This window comes from Triticum aestivum, chromosome 6B, assembly GCF_018294505.1.
Source record: "Triticum aestivum cultivar Chinese Spring chromosome 6B, IWGSC CS RefSeq v2.1, whole genome shotgun sequence".
NCBI lineage: Eukaryota > Viridiplantae > Streptophyta > Magnoliopsida > Poales > Poaceae > Triticum > Triticum aestivum.
The window spans coordinates 726,387,572-726,405,582 of record NC_057810.1 but is presented as its reverse complement, the minus strand read 5'-3'; the positions used below and the strand labels follow the sequence as shown (position 1 = coordinate 726,405,582).

General features: G+C 48.0%; 1 protein-coding gene across 1 annotated transcript; it reads left to right on the top strand.

Annotated features, from left to right (window-relative positions):
* Nucleotides 1-9,749: 9,749 nt before the first annotated feature.
* LOC123140118 (uncharacterized) lies at nucleotides 9,750-17,984 on the top strand. The gene is made up of 6 exons (XM_044559848.1): nucleotides 9,750-10,081; nucleotides 10,598-10,739; nucleotides 10,971-11,152; nucleotides 11,275-16,624; nucleotides 17,005-17,087; nucleotides 17,222-17,984. The coding sequence occupies exons 1-6, from the start codon at nucleotides 9,809-9,811 to the stop codon at nucleotides 17,378-17,380; spliced, it is 6,189 nt and encodes a 2,062-aa protein (XP_044415783.1). The 5' UTR covers nucleotides 9,750-9,808; the 3' UTR covers nucleotides 17,381-17,984.
* Nucleotides 17,985-18,011: the final 27 nt, after the last annotated feature.

The following is an 18,011-nucleotide window of genomic DNA, read 5'->3' as shown; positions in this document are numbered from 1 at the left end:
CCCTTCCTCTCCTCCCCGGCGGCTCCAACCCTAGCAGCCGTCAGGAGAGCCAATCTTCCAGTGCCGTCCTTCGGCGGCTCCCCTCCGCCGGCGACCTCAGTCGTCGGTGGTGAGGGGAGTTGTTGGATTCATGCGTGTGGATTGTTTTTACTCCGTTGTAGTGTAGATTTTTAGACTGTTCATCGTCTTGGTTTCAGCGGCGACGATTACGGTGTTGAATAAAGATTATTCGGATCCTTCCCTGACGAGGTCATCGGCTCTATGGTTGGAGATGGATTTGAAAACCAGTCTGTTCAAGTAAGGATGGCGTGGCGGATACGGCATCCTCGTGGTGGACATGTGTCCTCGGGCTCGGCCGTTGCGGACTCGATCGTGGACATCGCTATGCATGGTTCCTTGGTAACCTCTAAGTTGACTGAAAATGAATCTGCTAATGAGGATTACAAATTTGGTCGAGAGGAAGAAACTTATAATATTGTGGCTGCTCATGGTTATTTTGGCCGATTAATCTTCCAATATGCTAGTTTCAACAACTCTCGTTCTTTACAATTCTTCTTGGCTGCTTGGCCTGTAGTAGGAATCTGGTTCACTGCTTTAGGTATTAGTACTATAGCTTTCGACCTAAATGGTTTCAATTTAAACCAATCTGTAGTTGATAGTCAAACTCCATAATTCAGCAAGAGACAGCAACAGTGACTTTGCCCGATGAAATCCTCATGGAGGTCCTCTCCTACCTGCTGAACAAGTCAATTGGTCGCCTCTACATCCTGTCGCGTTCATGGTGCGCCACGCTCTCGTCGGCACCCTTCCGAAATCTCCACCGTCGCCGAGCCAACAGGCCAGGCCAGCTCAAGCTCTTCTTCAGCGCTAACGACGAGACATTAGAAGAAGATGGACCATCGTACTTCTACACCTGGCAGCCTGGTGGTGCACCACCCACAAAGCTCATGATCCACAAGTTCCAACGGCTGGCTCCTCTCACCAGGCCCCTCCATGGCCTCGTCCTCATTAGCTGCCCCGACACCGGGTACCATGTCTGCAACCCTTCAACTGGTGAAGCCTAGCTCTCCCCGACACAACCCTGACGGTGAAGATGACCAACTATCTACCATTCTTCAACCGGTGCCTGACATATGGCCTCGGTTACTGCTCGGTCAACGACGAGTACAAGGTGGTGCGCCTATTCAGCAGCATGTACAAAGGCGGCAAAGCAACCTGTTGCGAGGTCTTCGTCCTCGGTGGCGCACCGTACTGGAGGCCTACTGTCCGAAGGCCTGCTCCTATGTGCATCGTGGATAAGATGGACCCGGGTGTCTTTCTCGACGGGCGTCTGCACTCCTTTGTCATGGTCATTGCATCATCTCTTTCGATGTTAGCAGTGAGACCTTTGGCGCAGTGGATCCACCGCCCAATACAAGGCATGCTTCGGTCAGAATGACTGAGCTGGACGGGTGCTTATGCATCTACCATAAAAATATTGGTCACTATCATGGCTCGTGCCATATGTGGGTGCTGAGGGATTACGGGAACCGACAACAGCGTTGGGAGCAACTTTGTCAAATTGATCCAACGACTTGGACAAAATCTATTCGGAAGCAGTTGCGGTCCTCCTGGATAGCTCCACTTGGCATGTGCGATGGGAACAACGGATATAGGAGGATCATGTTCGATACAGATACTTGCAAGGTGTTTGCTCTGGACATACCTAATGGAAATGAACAGGAGATCCTATTCAGCCCGGACGAGGATGAGACAATTGTCGGCAGCTTTCATGACTACAATAAGCCTAGGTTAGGATTATTTGAGGAGAGCCTCGCGCTAATGGAATGAGGCGATGCGCAATTGAGGAGATAGTTGTTCCCCAATCGATCTTTTTGCTTTCTTTTTCTATGCCACTTGTATCTTTTGCAAAAATATGCGGTTACTTCTCCCTGTCAGTTCTAGTTGGGTTTGATTAATGTTGTGTGATTCACCTTTTTGTGCAAAATATCCTTCGCTTATTTCTACACCAGAGTTGCATAATTAAGCACCCGCAATCCACCAATAAGCACTACTGCTAAAAACAACCAGTTGTTTTTGTACAACACCCCTCTAACTTTTCTTTGAACACGGTACAAATGCAGATACTCACATACATGCACATACACTTACACCTATGAACACTTTACCCTATAAGCATCTCTGAGATACTGAGCCTCTAATTGAATACATTCCATGGTACATGGCCTTATTAGCGAGTCAGATTCATTTGTTTTCTTTTCTTGGGCTGAAGAGTGAAGAGTTGGCCGTTGGCACTAGCCAATTAGTTTTATTTTTGTATATATGCTGGCATGCGTACGTAGTGGGCATGCATGGCTGTCTGTCTGGAATCTTGTCATGTTAGGACCTGATCATAACACTTGTTCCTTGCATCAAATGTTTAGATGGACTGCCAAACTTGACTTGATTTTCCTTGCATCAAATCATTTGCAACTTTTTCTTTGTGAGCGAAATCATTTGCAACTTTTTGTAGCACCGCTTTTATGTTATTCCGAGGAAAGAAGAGAAGCCGAGGACCGTGATGGACGATCGAGAAAATGTGTCCCTCTTTGTTTCTAGGAACAAATTTAAGAAAATGTTGTGTTGGCGAGCCGATTCCCTCGATAGGAAAAAATATTGTCTCACATACCTGCAATGTCTTTCGGTATCACTTTGCAATGCAAGAGGGGGAGGATGACGATGACGATGACGCTGCCGGCGATGATATATTTCGCGTGCCTTAGAAAACATGCACGCACATCGGTGAATAGATGATGCGCCAACCATAGACCTACATGTAGGCGGCCGGGTGAAATATTGGGTAAATAAAAACAGGGGGGGATCAAGTAATGGAGCAACAAAAAAAGAAGCTAAAATTAGGTAAATTATTCAAGTAGGATCATGATAGTTGCTCACCTTCTGCTTTAGCTAATTTTGCCAGCTAAAAGAAGAAAAGCAAAAAAAAAGGCATAAAAAAGAGAAAGAAAGAGGAAGGTGGCGTAGTGCAGCGATGGTAGTGGGCGACGACGTCTTTGATTGGTCAGAAGCCAAAATTCCTCACCATCTCGAAGGACCTCTTTTCACACAGTCCTGAGCGATGAAGATGATGCTCATGCTGTGTGGACGAAGCTCACCGGGCTCTTCACCGACAACCAACTTCAGCGCCGTGTGTTCCTACAGCAGGAATTTTTTGGGTGCCATCAGCATGATTCGTCCATTGATGATTATTGCATGCGCCTGAAAAAGCTTGTTGATGAGCTCCACAATCTCGACAAGACGATCTCCAACGAGCTCCTTCTCATCACCCTCAGCACCAGCCTCAACGAGGACTTCGGCAACGTGGCGTCCAACCTCACCCCTTCACCGACCTTCCCGCGCGGTTGTGGCGTACCTGCGCATGGAGGAGTGTCAGATAAAGATGGTGAAAACTCGGGCAACTCACACCGCACTTGTTGTTGGGACATCTCGTCGTGGCCAAGCACCGCCCGCCCCGTCTCCCCTGCAGCAGCGGTTCCCAGCGCCGCAATACCCACCGCTCCCGCCGACGGGCTTCCTGCCTCCACAACAGCAGCCGTCGGCCTCCACCGATCGCCGTCAAGGCGGCCGCCAAGGGCGCAAACAGCAGCAGTCCGACAACCAGGGAGGGGCGCCCCGCAAACAGAAAGACAAGTGGTATCCCCAACCCACCAGGGTTCAAATCCTGGTGCTCGCATTATTCCTGAATTTATTTCAGGATTTCCGGCGATGTGCTTTCAGTGGGAGGAGACGTTTCCATCGACGACGAGGCGCCTACGGTGGCTTCATAAATCTCAAGATGATATGCCGGCTTGGTCTTTCGGAGGTGCTCATAGGGGTAGGGTGTGCGTGTGTGCGTTCATAGGGATGAGTGTATGCGCGTGTGTAAGACAATAGGCTTTGGGGGGAACCGGCACAACCCTCTAGGGGTGGCCTATCACATATATATATAATGAGGTGGTATACAACGTTACAATATACACATGTAAATACAGTCTAACACCCTCCCTCAATCTTAGCCACTTTCTAATGAATCTAGAAGGGTAAGATTGCGCCTGCAAGTCTCAAACTGTGGCAAAGGCAATGGCTTGGTGAAGATGTCAGCAAGTTGATCCTTGGAAGAAATAAACTTGATCTGTAGTTGCTTCTGAGAGACTCGTTCACGCACAAAGTGATAGTCAACTTCAATGTGTTTCGTTCGGGCATGGAATACCGGATTTGCAGAAAGGTATGTAGCACCGATGTTATCGCACCAAAGAACAGGAGGCTGTGATTGGGGTATACTTAACTCCTGAAGCAAGGACTGTACCCAGATAATCTCTGATGTGGCATTGGCCACAGCCTTATACTCAGCCTCAGTACTGCTACGCGAGACAATAGCCTATTTCCGAGCACTCCAGGCAATCAGGTTAGAGCCAAAGAAGACAGCATAACCCCCCCTGGATCGCCTGTCATCCGGATTGCCAGCCCAGTCTGCATCAGAATATGCTGAAAGACAACCAGAGTCAGACGGCCGAATATGCAAACCATGAGCCACCGTGAAACGAATATAGCGCAAAATCCGCTTAACAGCAGACCAATGAGTGTCACGGGGTGACTGCAGATACTGGCAGACTCGGTTAACAGCATAGGAAATGTCTGGTCACGTGATCGTCAAGTACTGGAGCCCACCAACAATACTCCGGTACTCGGTCGCATCAGAAGAAGAAAGAAGCTCACCATCAACAGCATTGAGCTTATCAGTGGTAGACATGGGTGTAGTCGTCGGTTTGCACTTAAGCATCCCAGCTCGCTGCAACAAATCCAGAGAGTGCTTCTTCTGCGTCATAACAAGGCCAGCAGCACGAGAAGTAACCTCCACACCAAGAAAGTAATGAAGCTTCCCAAGGTCCTTGACCGCAAAATCAGCACCAAGTGAGCGAACAAGCGCAGTAGGAGCCGACTGAGAGGAGCTGACCAAAATGATATCATCTACATAGACCAACAAGTACATAGTAACCTCGGGCCTTTGAAGAAGAAACAATGAGGAGTCAGCAGTTGATGATGCAAAACCATGAGCACGAAGAGCCATTGCAAGACGAGCATGCCAAGCACGAGGAGCCTGCTTCAGACCATAAATTGCCTTGGACAGACGACAGAGATGATCAGGGCGATCCGGATCAGAGAAACCCGGAGGCTGGCGCATGTAAACCTCCTCCGCCAAGACACCATGAAGAAAAGCATTTTGAACATCAAGCTAACGAAGAAACCAACCTCGAGTAACAGCCAGAGAGAGAAGAAGTCTGATGGTAGTAGGCTTGACCACTGGACTGAAGGTGTCTTCATAGTCAAGTCCAAAACGCTGTCGAAAACCACGAGCAACCAGACGAGCCTTATAGCGCTCAATGGACCCATCAGAATGCCTCTTCACTTTGAAAACCCATTTGGAATCAATGACATTTCCCCGTGATTGTGGAGGAACAAGAGTCCATGTCTGATTGCGAAGAAGCGCTTGATACTCCTGCTCCATGGCCTCTCTGCAATGAGGAATGCGCATAGCAGCTTGATACGTGCGTGGCTCAGAGGATGGATCTGCGAGAGCAGCAGACATGCACGCCGCTAACCAAGCAACTGTGCCATCGTGACGTTGCTTAGGCTGAAAAATGCCACTCCGACTGCGCGTATGTGGACGTAGAGCAGCAGCAGGAGCCGGCGGAGGCGAAGGTGACGGAGACGTGACGGTCGCCGGAGATGCAGGAATCACCTCAGGCGAGCTCGGGACAGACGACTCCGGGCTGCATGGCGAAGACTGGCCCGACGACAGGGGCTCAGAGGCCATGGGCGAACCGAGGGTGGGCGAGGCCAGCTCCGGTGACACCGGCCCAGACGGCCTTGGCGAGGCGAGAGCAGGCGAGGCCGCCCCTGGTGAGAAGGGCCCAGACACCCTGGGCGAGGCAGGGGCGGGCGAGGCGAGGCCTGGTGATGACTGCCCCGACGCCCTGGGCGAGACGGGGACCGAGGAGGCCGACCCAGTCGGCGGGGTTGCAGGGCGCGACGATGGTGAAGGCAGCCTAGAAGCCAGAGGCGACCGGGCCAGGACGTCGATCGGCCGTGCATGAGCACGGAAACCGAGGCCATGCAGGGGCGCCATGTGCTCCTCATGCACAACAGAAGGTGCCGAGGATGAAGGCGATGGCGACGAAGAGGAAGATGGCGCTTCCAGAATCTCCAAACGAGCCCCACGACCAGTGCCTGCATCATGGTTAGGCAACAATAGAGGAGAATATGCAACATCATCAAATTGGTCAGAAGCAACAGAGGATGAATGCATGACAGGTGGCTCGGTAGTGGACACAGGGAGTTTGGCAAAGGGAAAAACATGCTCATCAAACACAACATCCCGAGAGATGTAGACACGATTAGTGGGAACATGAAGACATTTGTATCCTTTATGAAGAGAGCTATAACCAAGAAAAACACACTTCTTGGAACGAAACTCGAGCTTACGCTTGTTATATGGACGGAGATGGGGCCAGCAAGCACACCCAAATACCTTGAGAAAGGTGTAGTCCGGTTGTTCATTAAGGAGAACTTCAATGGGAGTCTTCATATTCAAAACACGAGTGGGAGTACGATTGATGAGAAAACATGCAGTGGTGAAAGCATCACTCCAAAAACGAAACGGAACAGATGCATGGGCCAAAAGAGTCAGACCAGCTTCAACAATGTGACGATGCTTACGTTCTACTGAACCATTCTGCTGATGTGTATGTGGACATGCTAAACGGTGAGTGATCCCAAGCGACTGAAAGAAGGAGTTGAGGTTACGATACTCGCCACCCCAGCCCGACTGAACATGAACAATTTTGTGCTTGAGAAGGCGTTCAACATGTTTTTGGAACTGAACAAAAATGTTAAACACATCAGATTTACGTTTGATAAGATAAAGCCAGGTAAAGCGGCTGTAAGCATCAGCAAAACTGATATAATAATTATGACCACTAACAGAAGTCTGAGCAGGACCCCATACATCTGAAAACACAAGTTCTAAAGGATGTTTCACCTCACGACTGGACTCCGAAAAAGGAAGTTGACGACTCTTCCCCTGCTGACAAGCATCACACACTGCTACATCTTTATTACTAGACACACTAGGAAGCTCATGACGACGCAAAACATGCCGGACAATAGGTGTGGCCGGGTGACCAAGACGAGCATGCCACTGTGACGGAGATACCCGAACTCCACTGAAGACGCGAGCGACGCCAGGATGCTCCAGACGATAGAGACCTTGGCAGAGCCGCCCACTAAGAAGAATGTCCCTCGTGCCCCGATCCTTAATAAAAAGATCAAAATGATGAAATTCACAAAGCACATTATTATCACGAGTGAGTTTAGGAACTGAAAGAAGATTACGTGTCACAGATGGAACTCGAAGAACATTGCGAAGTTGAAGACTCCTATTGGCATGTCTAGTGAGAAGTGATGCTTGACCAATATGAGAGATGTGCATACCTGCTCCATTGGCGGTGTGGATCTTGTCGGAGCCATGGTAGGGTTCACGAGTGTGAAGCTTCCCCATCTCACTGGTCAGGTGCTCTATCGCCCCAGAGTCCATGTACCAGTGGGGATCAATGGAGTATGACTGAGTGTGTCCCTGTGGCTTCTGCGGCGGCGGACGATCAGCCATGGCGACCTGACGAGCAAAGTTGCGTGTATCCTTCCCGTCATTGCCAAGACCAAGAAAACCCCGCTGGAAGCGCTTGTGACACTTCGAGGCCCAGTGCCCATCGCGACCACAAAGCTGGCACACACGTGGACCGCCAGCCCTGGTAGCGTCGCAGTAGGAGGAGGGGCCGAGGCGGGTGGTGGTGACTGCCCCGAAGGAGCCCTGGATGAAGCAGAGGAGCGACCACCCTTGGTGGCGGCGTTTGCCGAGAGGGCGCCGTTGCCCCTGGATCGGCGCGTCTCGACTCGTTGCTCAGTAAGCAGGAGGCGTGAAAAGACCTCGTGTGCTGGCATGGGCGTGGAGTTGCCCCTCTCATTGATGATCTCGACTAGGGCGTCATACTCCTCATCAAGACCATTGACAATAAACGAGTTGAACTCGGAGTCGGTGAGGGGCTGTCCAATGGAGGCCAGCGTGTCGGCGAGACTCTTGACTTTGTTGTAGAACTCAGTGGCGGTGGAGTCAAGCTTCTGACACTCCCCAAGTTGGCGACGGAGCCCAGATACACGAGCCTGCGACTGTGCCGCAAACGAGCGCTCAAGAATAGTCCATGCCTCGTGGGACGTCTTGGCGAAGACAACAAGCCCAGCAACGGCCGGAGAGAGCGACCCCTGGATGGAGGAGAGGTTTGCCTGATCCTGCCCTGTCCAGACACGGTGAGCCGGATTATAGACCGGACCATGCACGCTGTCAACCAGCGCAGGAGGGCAAGGGAGAGAGCCGTCGACATAGCCAAGCAGGTAGTGACTCCCAAGAAGCGGAAGAACCTGCGCGCGCCAGAAGATGTAATTGTCCGACGACAACTTGATGGTGATGAGATGGCCGAAGTGAAACGGCGGCGGCGGCTGCGATCCCATCGAGGAGACTGGTTGAGGTGAGAACACCGTGGAGACAGTCGGAGGGGCAGCCGGCGCGGTGACAGAGGGCGCGATGGCCGCGGTTGACGCCGCGAAGCCTGCCAGCGTGACGTCCTCCGCCACCAGCGGCGCAGTGGCCGAGGGCGCGACAGCCGCGGTTGACGGGGCGGCGGTGGTGTGGGCCACAAGCGCCTGCCCGGGTGAAGTAGCAGCCGGCGGGAGTGCGAAGAGGGAGCCGACGCTCCGTGTCCCGATCGGCGCCTGAAGGGAGGCAGCATCCAGCGGCCTCGAGAGAAGTGCCGCGAGGGAGGCCGGCAGAAAACCGGTGGCGGTGGAGCCGGACGCAGCGGCGGACGTCATAGCAGTCGGGCGACGGCGGCGGCGGGCGCGGCGGCGGCGGCGGTGGCGGCGGCGGCGGCGGTTTAGGGTTTTTAGGCGGAAGCGGACGTAACCTAACGTGATACCATGTAAGACAATAGGCTTTGGGGGGAACCGGCACAACCCTCTAGGGGTGGCCTATCACATATATATATATAATGAGGTGGTATACAACGTTACAATATACACATGTAAATACAGTCTAACAGCGTGTATAAGAGCATTTTTGTCTGTACTGGTGCTCAAAAAAAAAATTAAGAAAAGAAGAGAAGCAGAGAAGTGAGATGGACGATCCAGAAAATGTGCCCCTCTTTGTTTTCAAGGAACAAATGTAAGAAAACATTGTGTCGTGGAGCCGGTTCCCTCCAAAGGCAAAGAAATATCGTGCGACAGACCTGCAACATCTATGAAAAAATATGTTTATTTCTCTTGTTTGAGAGAGCTTTTGTTGGTATCACTCCGCAATGCAAGATGAGGAGGATGGCAACAAGAGCGTCGAAGATGGTATATTCCACTAGTCATAAAAAATGTGCACGCATCTCGGTGAATACATGCACACATGCGGTCGGCTCTAGCTGGGTGAAACATCGGGTAAATAAAAACATGAAAAAAAAATTCAAGTAATAGGGCAACAAAAAACAAAAGCTAAAATCAGGTAATAAATTATTCAAGTAGAATCAAGCTTAGCTGCTCACCTTGTGCTTGAGCTAATAATAATTTTGCCAGCTAAAAGAGGAAAAGCAAAAAAAAAAAAAGGGAGAGAAAAGAAAGAGGAAGGTGGCGTAGTGCAGCGGTGGTGGTGGGCGACGACGTCTCGTCTCCGATTGGTCACATGCCAGCCCAAATTCCACTCCAGATTCCCACCCTCGGCCCGCCGACCAACTCCATGGCCGCCGCCGGCGACGACGCGCCCGCGGGGCTCTTCTCCGGCGTCTGGTCCCGCCTCCACGCCGCGGCCTCCCTCTGGCGCCGCCGGGGCCAGGCCTCCCGCGACGGCGAGCGGGAGGAGGAGGGGGAGGCCACCGTGCGGTCGCGCCTGGCGAGGCGGGCCGCGGCGGCGCGGCGGGTCGGCCGGAAGCTCGCCTTCGTCTCCTTCAACCTCGAGGTGAGCTAGCTCTTGGTTCAGGTGGGAGGGAGGGGGGCGCTGCAGGTGGTTGCTTGTATGCACAAGCCAAGTCAAGCAGTCAGCCGGCTCGCCGTCGCTAGTAACGGATGAGCTCCTAGTTCTTACTTTGCCTGGAGAAATCCAGCGGTATCTACCGGTGAAATTTGCTCGAGCAATTCGCCTCCAGTTCTTCGGACAAATTGAACTAGAAACCAGAGTTATTCAGTGATCATTAGTTCAGTATTCGTCGATGTAGCGACGATGCACACACAACTGAACTGCACAATATGTGATGTTCTTGCTTGTTTCAAACTTGTAGTAACTACTCCTGTTCAGAAACAATTTACGCCTGTTCAACTAGAATGGACAGTCTGTACTGTTTTTGTCATTTCAGAAACAATTTATGCATGTTTGCCTGCTTGTGACAGTGATAGTAGGCTGCAGTATTTTACCTGTTCGCTGTTTCCGCTCTAGGGTTGCTACACGGATTGTTCATTTGTCTTTTGCATCGAGCAGGTGCTGGTATTCGTCTACGCGTTCTGGAGGGCGAGGAGACGGAGTCTGACATGGAGGCAGCCCATCCAGGTGCTGCCAGTGCTCGCGGTCCCTGCTCTCGCCACACTCATCTACGCCGCCTTCGTCCGCTTCACCAGAATGCGTAAGAATTTTCGCTTCCCATTTCATATCTGGATTTCAACATTCATTCGTGCACGCGCCCAAAACATATGAATAAACTCACAAGTCACCCAATGTGGAGTTATAAACTTGTTTTTTTTAAGTTCCAGTAGCAAAATCTTCCCAAACTACCAAAATGGGGTGCCTTGTAAATTCTGATAATGCATTGGTGACAAGTATCTCCTGATTGACCCCAGCTAATCTTGCTCTGCAGTTGACCTAAAGGACAAAAGAACACTTGAAAGACTTCAAGAGGACAAGCCGCAAAATGAGTGTGAACCAAGGGAGTCGGTTGACCTCAAGGACAAGGAAACGCTTGAAAGACTTCAAGAGGACAAGCAGCAAACTGAGTGCGAACCAAGGGGGTTTGACCGGAACAAAGAAAACGATGTCCAGGTCTGTCTGTTTGTTTCAACCTAATGTTCAGCAGATAGTTTTAATCCACCACTGCCTTTTAGTCCTGTTCTTCTGACATCATCCTTGTAGTTAACATCATTGGTGTTTGTTTGTTGGTGCAGAACTGTGATGGTGTGGACGATGCTAGTAATTCTCTGGTTGAAATTGATTCAGCGGCACAAACTGCTAAGCTTATGAAACATCGTCACTCGAGCATTAAGCATAGAGATGATGGTGGAGCAGATATGGCTTGGGGTCATAGCAAGGATTTCCAATCAGCACCGTCAGGCGGATTAAGGATGAGAAGACTGTCAAGTTCAAAAACATACATGACCAGCAGCAGTTTTATAGAAAGAAGTGTGGAAAAGACACAGGAAACGCCATCTGTCTCTGCACATTCAGATCAGCATGTCCATGTCCCTATTTCCACTGAAGATACTATTTCGTATCCTTTCGATGATTGCCGCAGCATGCATGCTCAACCTTCAGACACCCCTCAAGAATTGTCTGAAGGAGATGCTGACGAAGAAGGGTTTGATGGATTATGGGACATTGTGGAAACTCGTTCCAATTCCAGCAAGGAGAATCCCATATCTCCAGTTGGTTCTCATAATAATTTTTATGACGGAGACGATTCACGCTCCCTTGCATCTCCACCAGATGACTTCGTTGCTCATAATAGCTTAAATGACTTCAGCGGCAGCCCTGACTTGTCTGGTCCGGTATTACCTGCATCAGAAACCTTGAAAATGTTGCCTCCAGAAAGTGTCAGGGAGGAAGCATTGCTTGATCCGCAAAAGTCAGAAGTGTTGCATATGTATTCCTTGACTCCAAAGGAGATCCCTAATCCGTATGCAGTCAATGCCAAGGAGCTGCCAATCACCCCTGACATGGGGACCTATCAACAGTTGCTTGGCGAGGGAGTCGAGGAGACAGAATCGTCCATGTTCCATATCCCAGAGGAGAGTACGCCGCCCTTCATCTCGGAGGAGGTTTTACTGTGTCCACCTGCAGTCAGTAATATCGAACATTGCCTGGGGACTCCAGAGTTCTCTTTGTGCGGTCAAGAGACTGAAAAAATGGAAGTTGTTAGAAGTGTCAGCTTTACTAATGACAGCCCTGAGTCAAGCTTCTTATCCTCTCCAGAGTTAGTTGTGGAGAGTGCTGAGGATGCCATTGAGAAAGAAATATGTGAATTAAACACAAAGGAGGAGAATGCTATGCTCATCAGTATAGAGGAGGAACCTTTGCAAGATCCACTTATAGTCAGTACTAGTACTAGTGAACAATGCTTGGAAACTTCAGATGTCTCTTTATGCATTCAAGATGCCAAGGCGAGGGAAGTTACTGGAATTATAAACTTTGTTACAGCCAATCCTGAATTAATGCAGACAACATCTCCAGAATTACTTGCAGAAGGTGATGATGACTTAAAGGGGGATAAAGCATCTGACTTGCACTTACCGGAGCAGAATGGCCTTCCTTTAAACTTCGAAAAGGAATCTATTCTGGATTCACTTGTAGCTTATACTGCCGAGGACCTCGAGATAACAGAAGTTCATGATGTTGTCAAGGAAGGTTCCTTTGAATCAGAAGACGAGGAAACATTTAGTCACCCAAATCTTGTTGTCCCTTCTTCAAATGATGATAGTAAAACTCAAAAACTGATAAGTGACTCAATGCGTGTTCAATTTATTCCAAACACCAAGATAAATGAAGGTCCTGAAGGTGGCCGGGAAACAGTTTCTGAACCGCTACATCAAGGCACTCGCCATTCTGAAGGAATGTTCTTATCTCCCGGGGAGATCAATAATGACGAAGTCTATTCTTTGACTCCAATGGAGAGCCCTACATTGTATGCAGTCAATGACAAGGAACTGCCAATCACTCCTGACATGGAGAGCTATCCAGAGTTCGTTGGCGAGGGAGTCGAAGAGATAGTATTGTCCAAGTTCCATATGCGAGAGGAGAGTACGACGCCCTTCAATTCGGAGGAGGTTTTACCGTGCTCGCTTGCAGTCAGTAATATAGAAAATTGCCCCGGGGCTCCAGAGTTCCCTGTATGTGGTGAAGAAACTGATAAAATGGAAGTTGCTGGAAGTGTCAGCTTTATCAATGTCAGTCCTGAGTTGAGCTTCCTATCTTCTCCAGAGTTAGTTGTGGAGAATGCTGAGGATGTCACCGAGAAAGAATTAAGTGGATTTTATACAAAGGAGGACAATGCTATAGTCATCAATATGGAGGAGGAAGCTTTACAAGATCCGCTTATGGTCAGTACCAGTGCTGTTGAACAATGCTTGGAGACTTCAGATGTCTCTTTACGCATTCAAGATGCCAATCCTAAATTGGTGTACCCACCATCTCCAGAGGTACTTGGAGAATATAATGAAGAACTCAAGGAGGATCAAACGTCTGACTCGCACATACCGGAGCAGAATGGTCTACCTTTTAATTTTGAAAAGGAACCTATTCTGGATTCACCTGTAGCTGATACCGCCGAGGACGTCGAGATAACAGAGGTTCATTATGTTGTCAAGAAAGGATTTTCTGAGTCAGAAGGCGAGGAAGCATTTAACTATCAAAAGCTTGCTGTCACAGATTCGGAGGATGATAGTGACACTCAAAATTTGATTATTGATTCAATGCCAGTGAAATTCATTCCAAACAGCGACCTAAATGAAATTCTTGAAGGTGGCCGGGAAGCATTTTCTCAGCCACTACGTCAAAGCACTCGCCATTCTGAAGGAATGTTCTTATCTTCAGCGGAGATCAATAATGATGAAGTCTATTCAAGCAACTCAAATTCATATGCCAAAGTGGTGGAAGATGCTGCACCCTCTGAAGGACTTTCTAAGGTTGAAGATGAAATGTCTATTGCTTCTTTAGATACTCCCATCTGCCTGGATGAGGTTAAAAGTGCAGACATTGATATGGTCAGTCCTAAACTGAGTCTTCAAGCGGAGCTGCGTGGTGGGGGAGTTGAGGAGAATGAACAGTCCAAGTTCCCTCTACCAGTGGAAATCAGAACACACTTCAATTTGGAGGAGGAAGTTTTGCTATCCCCAGTTGCAGTCAATAATACTGAATACTGTGTGGAGACTCCAGAGTTCTCTTTATACAATCATGAGAGTGGAGAAATGGAAGTTGTTGAAAGTGTCAGCTATATTAAGGTCAGTCCTGAGTCGATCTTCTTATCCTCTCCAGAGTTTGTTGGGGAGGGTGGTCAGGATGCTAGGGAGAAAGAAACACGCGAATTAAACACAAATGAGGAGAATGAGACACTCATCAATTTGAAGGAGGAACCTTTGCAAGCTGCGCCTGTGGTCAGTACTACTGATCAGTGCTTGGAAACATCAGAGTTTTCTTTATCTAGTGAAGTTGTCAAGACAACGGATGTTCCAGAGATTGTTAGCTTTGTTACAGTCAGTCCTGAATTAAACTACCCTGCATCTCCAGAGTTACTTTCAGAGGGGGACGGGGACTTACACGAGGATGAAACATCTGACTCGCACTTACATGAGCAGAAGGCCCTACCTTCTAATTTGGAGGAGCCTTTTCTGGATCCACTTGTAGTTGATACTGCTGAAGATGCGTTGGTTACATCAGAACTTCTGATATTCAGTGAAGAGGTCAAGATGACCGAAGTTCATGGAGTCGTCGAGGAAGTTTTCTCTGAATCAGAAGACGAGGCAGCATTTGACCATCCAAACCTTGTTCTCGCCTCTCCAGATGATGATAGCACCGCTGAAAATTTCACAAGTAATTCAATATCTGCCCAGGTCATTCCAGACACCAGTGTAAAGGAAGCTTCTCAAGCTGGTCAGGAAGCATTGCCTGAGCCACGAGATGAAAGCATTTGCCATTCGGAAGGAACATTCCTATCTCCAGGTGAGGTCAATCATGATGAAGTGACAGTCGAAGCGCCATTTTCTGGTCAGGAAGGACTTCCTAAGTCTGAAGATGAAATAGCTTTGACTTCTCTAGAGACTTCCATCTTGCTCGATGAGGTTACAACTGCAGAAAATTTGACGGCCAACTCTGGACCTTCTCAGTCTATCCCAGACAGCAACGGGTTTCAATCTCTTCACGACCAGGAACAAGCTCCATCTGAAACACTACAGGACGTTAATTTTCTTATCGAGGGAAGTCACACATCCTCAGAGGAGGGCATAAACTCTGAGATATTTTCACTCTATTCCAGGTCATCTTCATGTGTTTCAGAGATCAGCATGCTGGAATCTCTCAGAAGTGGAACATCTTCTGAACCAGAAAATGATCGTGGTTTAAGCTTTGATGAGAGGAACCATGTGATATTTCACAACATGGACAGTACAGAAAATAACACAAACAATCCAGGGACTGCTGAATCTATCCTGGAGACCAACATGACTGAAACTCTTAATATTGCTGATGAAACAACTCCTGGTTCACCGCATGAAGTTTCTTCAAACTTTGTGGACTCTTTTGTAGCTCCAGATGTAACCAATGGCATGACACAATCAGATCAACACTTGGACCTATCCTCCTCTTCATTTGCTCCAGTGGTTGATGCATTTGAGACATTGCAAAGTGGTCATGTTTTTTCCGAGCCTCAACTTGAAAATGATGTTACGTTTGGGCAGACCCAAATGTCCCCTAAGGAGGCCGATGATGCTGAAAACTATTTCACCAATACAATTGATGATCCTCAAGATAGTGAGAGAACATCAACTGTAGCTTTGGAAGATGAAGATGATTTAACTCTTCATAAGGCTTACATGTCTCCTGAAGATATCAGTGAAGTCGAAAATTCTTTGGCTGATGATTCTGCTTCAGATCTTCCTCACATGCCGGAGAACCATTGCTTCAGCGAAAAAGTATCACCTGAATCTCAGGACCCCTTAAGTTCTGAGGTGATTTTGGTTCATCCAGTGGGTTTGAAAACTGAAAATGATTTAGACGATGCAAAGTCATCCTTGTATTCTACAGAGGCCAACTTGGCTGAACCTTGTGGCATTGCTCATGAAGGAACTCAGCAACAAGATGAAACCATGTTGGGTTTTGAGGAAGCCAATTCTGAAGATCACTATGACAATTCAGGGTCCCTAGATATTCCAGATGTCACTGTGGCGGAGAGTCTTCAAGCAGCAGAGAGATCATCATCTGAGATACTTTACGATGGCATGTTCAGTTTCGAGGGGACATTAATATCTCTAGATGGTAATGACAATGCTGAGGATTTTACTAACAATTCAGGTTCTGCTATGCATACTGCACAGACCGACACAACAAGTCTCCCTGGTCTTCAAGAAGGGTCTTTCAAGCCAGAAGATGAAAATGCAGTTAATTCTATCTCCCCATATGAGGTTGATACTGAAGAATCAAGTAGCTCAAATCGTGGTAATTCCAGCTCCGCTTCATCTCGTCATGACATCAGCTTCATGGAGGCTCCTCAGCCCCAGGAACTGCCTATAGACGCTCGAAAGGAAAAAGGTGAATGCCTGTGAAAATAACTTTCTGAAAATAGATCCCTGTTATTGCTGTTATTTGATATGCTGCCTTCCTTAGAAAATATTTAGATCTGAAATGAGTGGTTTTCATAGAAAGATCTGCACTCACTCATAGTGCACTTGGCTAAGATAGTGTCCTGTATGTTTTACATAAGTCTAGAATTAGAAATAGAAAAGAGTGGTATGAAAATAGTGACAGTGCTATTCAAACTGAAAAATAAAAAGGAAACAGTTCAATAACCTTTCTTTATCGACTATTAGACATTACATACTGTGTGTGTGTGTGTTCATCGGATCTGTACTGTCACTTCATTGGAGAAAATGAAACTGGACCTTTATCAACTGATACCTCTTATTCTTCAGTTTTCCTCAAGGATAAGGAACCAAAAGACGGTGAATCTGAGGACACGAAAGAGACTGTCGAAGATTTGGATTCTGACCATGAGGTGAGTAGCACTCCCTCAGATGCTGCTTTGAACTTGTATCTTCTTTGTTGAGGTGAGTTGTATGATTTAAAAAAAAAATCATGATTGAACAAGGTAACTGAACTCTGCTTACTGGTTTGATATGATTTCTGCAGAGGAAACCAGTAGTCACAATCAGTCATAGCACTGGGAGCAGTAATGTTTCTGAGCTAGCTGATTTGCAGTACACCGAGTCGGTTGATGATGATACTGAAACTCTTAGTGCTCCTCTACCTTCATCTGTTGCTACAGATATTTCGAAGCAGACCAAATGATAAGGCTGCACGTGTTTCAGTAGAATGGTCAACTGCTGAGTAACCTCACAAGAGCATCTAAAAGCTTGCGACTGGAGCTGGTTCTTTGTTCTTTTGTGTAAAGCTTCTAATACTGGAGAAGTGCAGATTGGAGATTGTTCTTGTTAGTTTTGTGTGCTCAGAGGATGAGGGAAAGAAGTCCAATACATGGGGGTTTTGTACAAAGTAATACGAGAGTTCTCAAAAATCATCATCTGGAGGTGAAAATTTGGAATCGCCTCTGGATAGAGTTGCTTGCGCTTGGAGTGGGATTGTCCTAGTTCTTGCCTTTTGCCATCAAGAATCTAGGATTTGTTGAAAGATAAGGCTATCTTTCATAGTTTTCTCTCTCTGATTTTTAGTTTGGGTTGAAGTTGTATAGTTCTGTATATCTGGGTAAATATACTGCCATCAGTAGCCCATGTATATGTCATAGTGTGATATTCTTTAGGCAGTGGTACTTTGCATGAGTGCCTCATTTGGTGCCTTTTTTTGTATGAGTTGAAGGGTATTAAAGCATTGCAATTTTACAACAGAAGTTTCTGTTTTGATTTTGGTAATGAGTAAAAGCGAGAGATTCTGCTAATGCACTTCAAGTTGGTACATCATATAT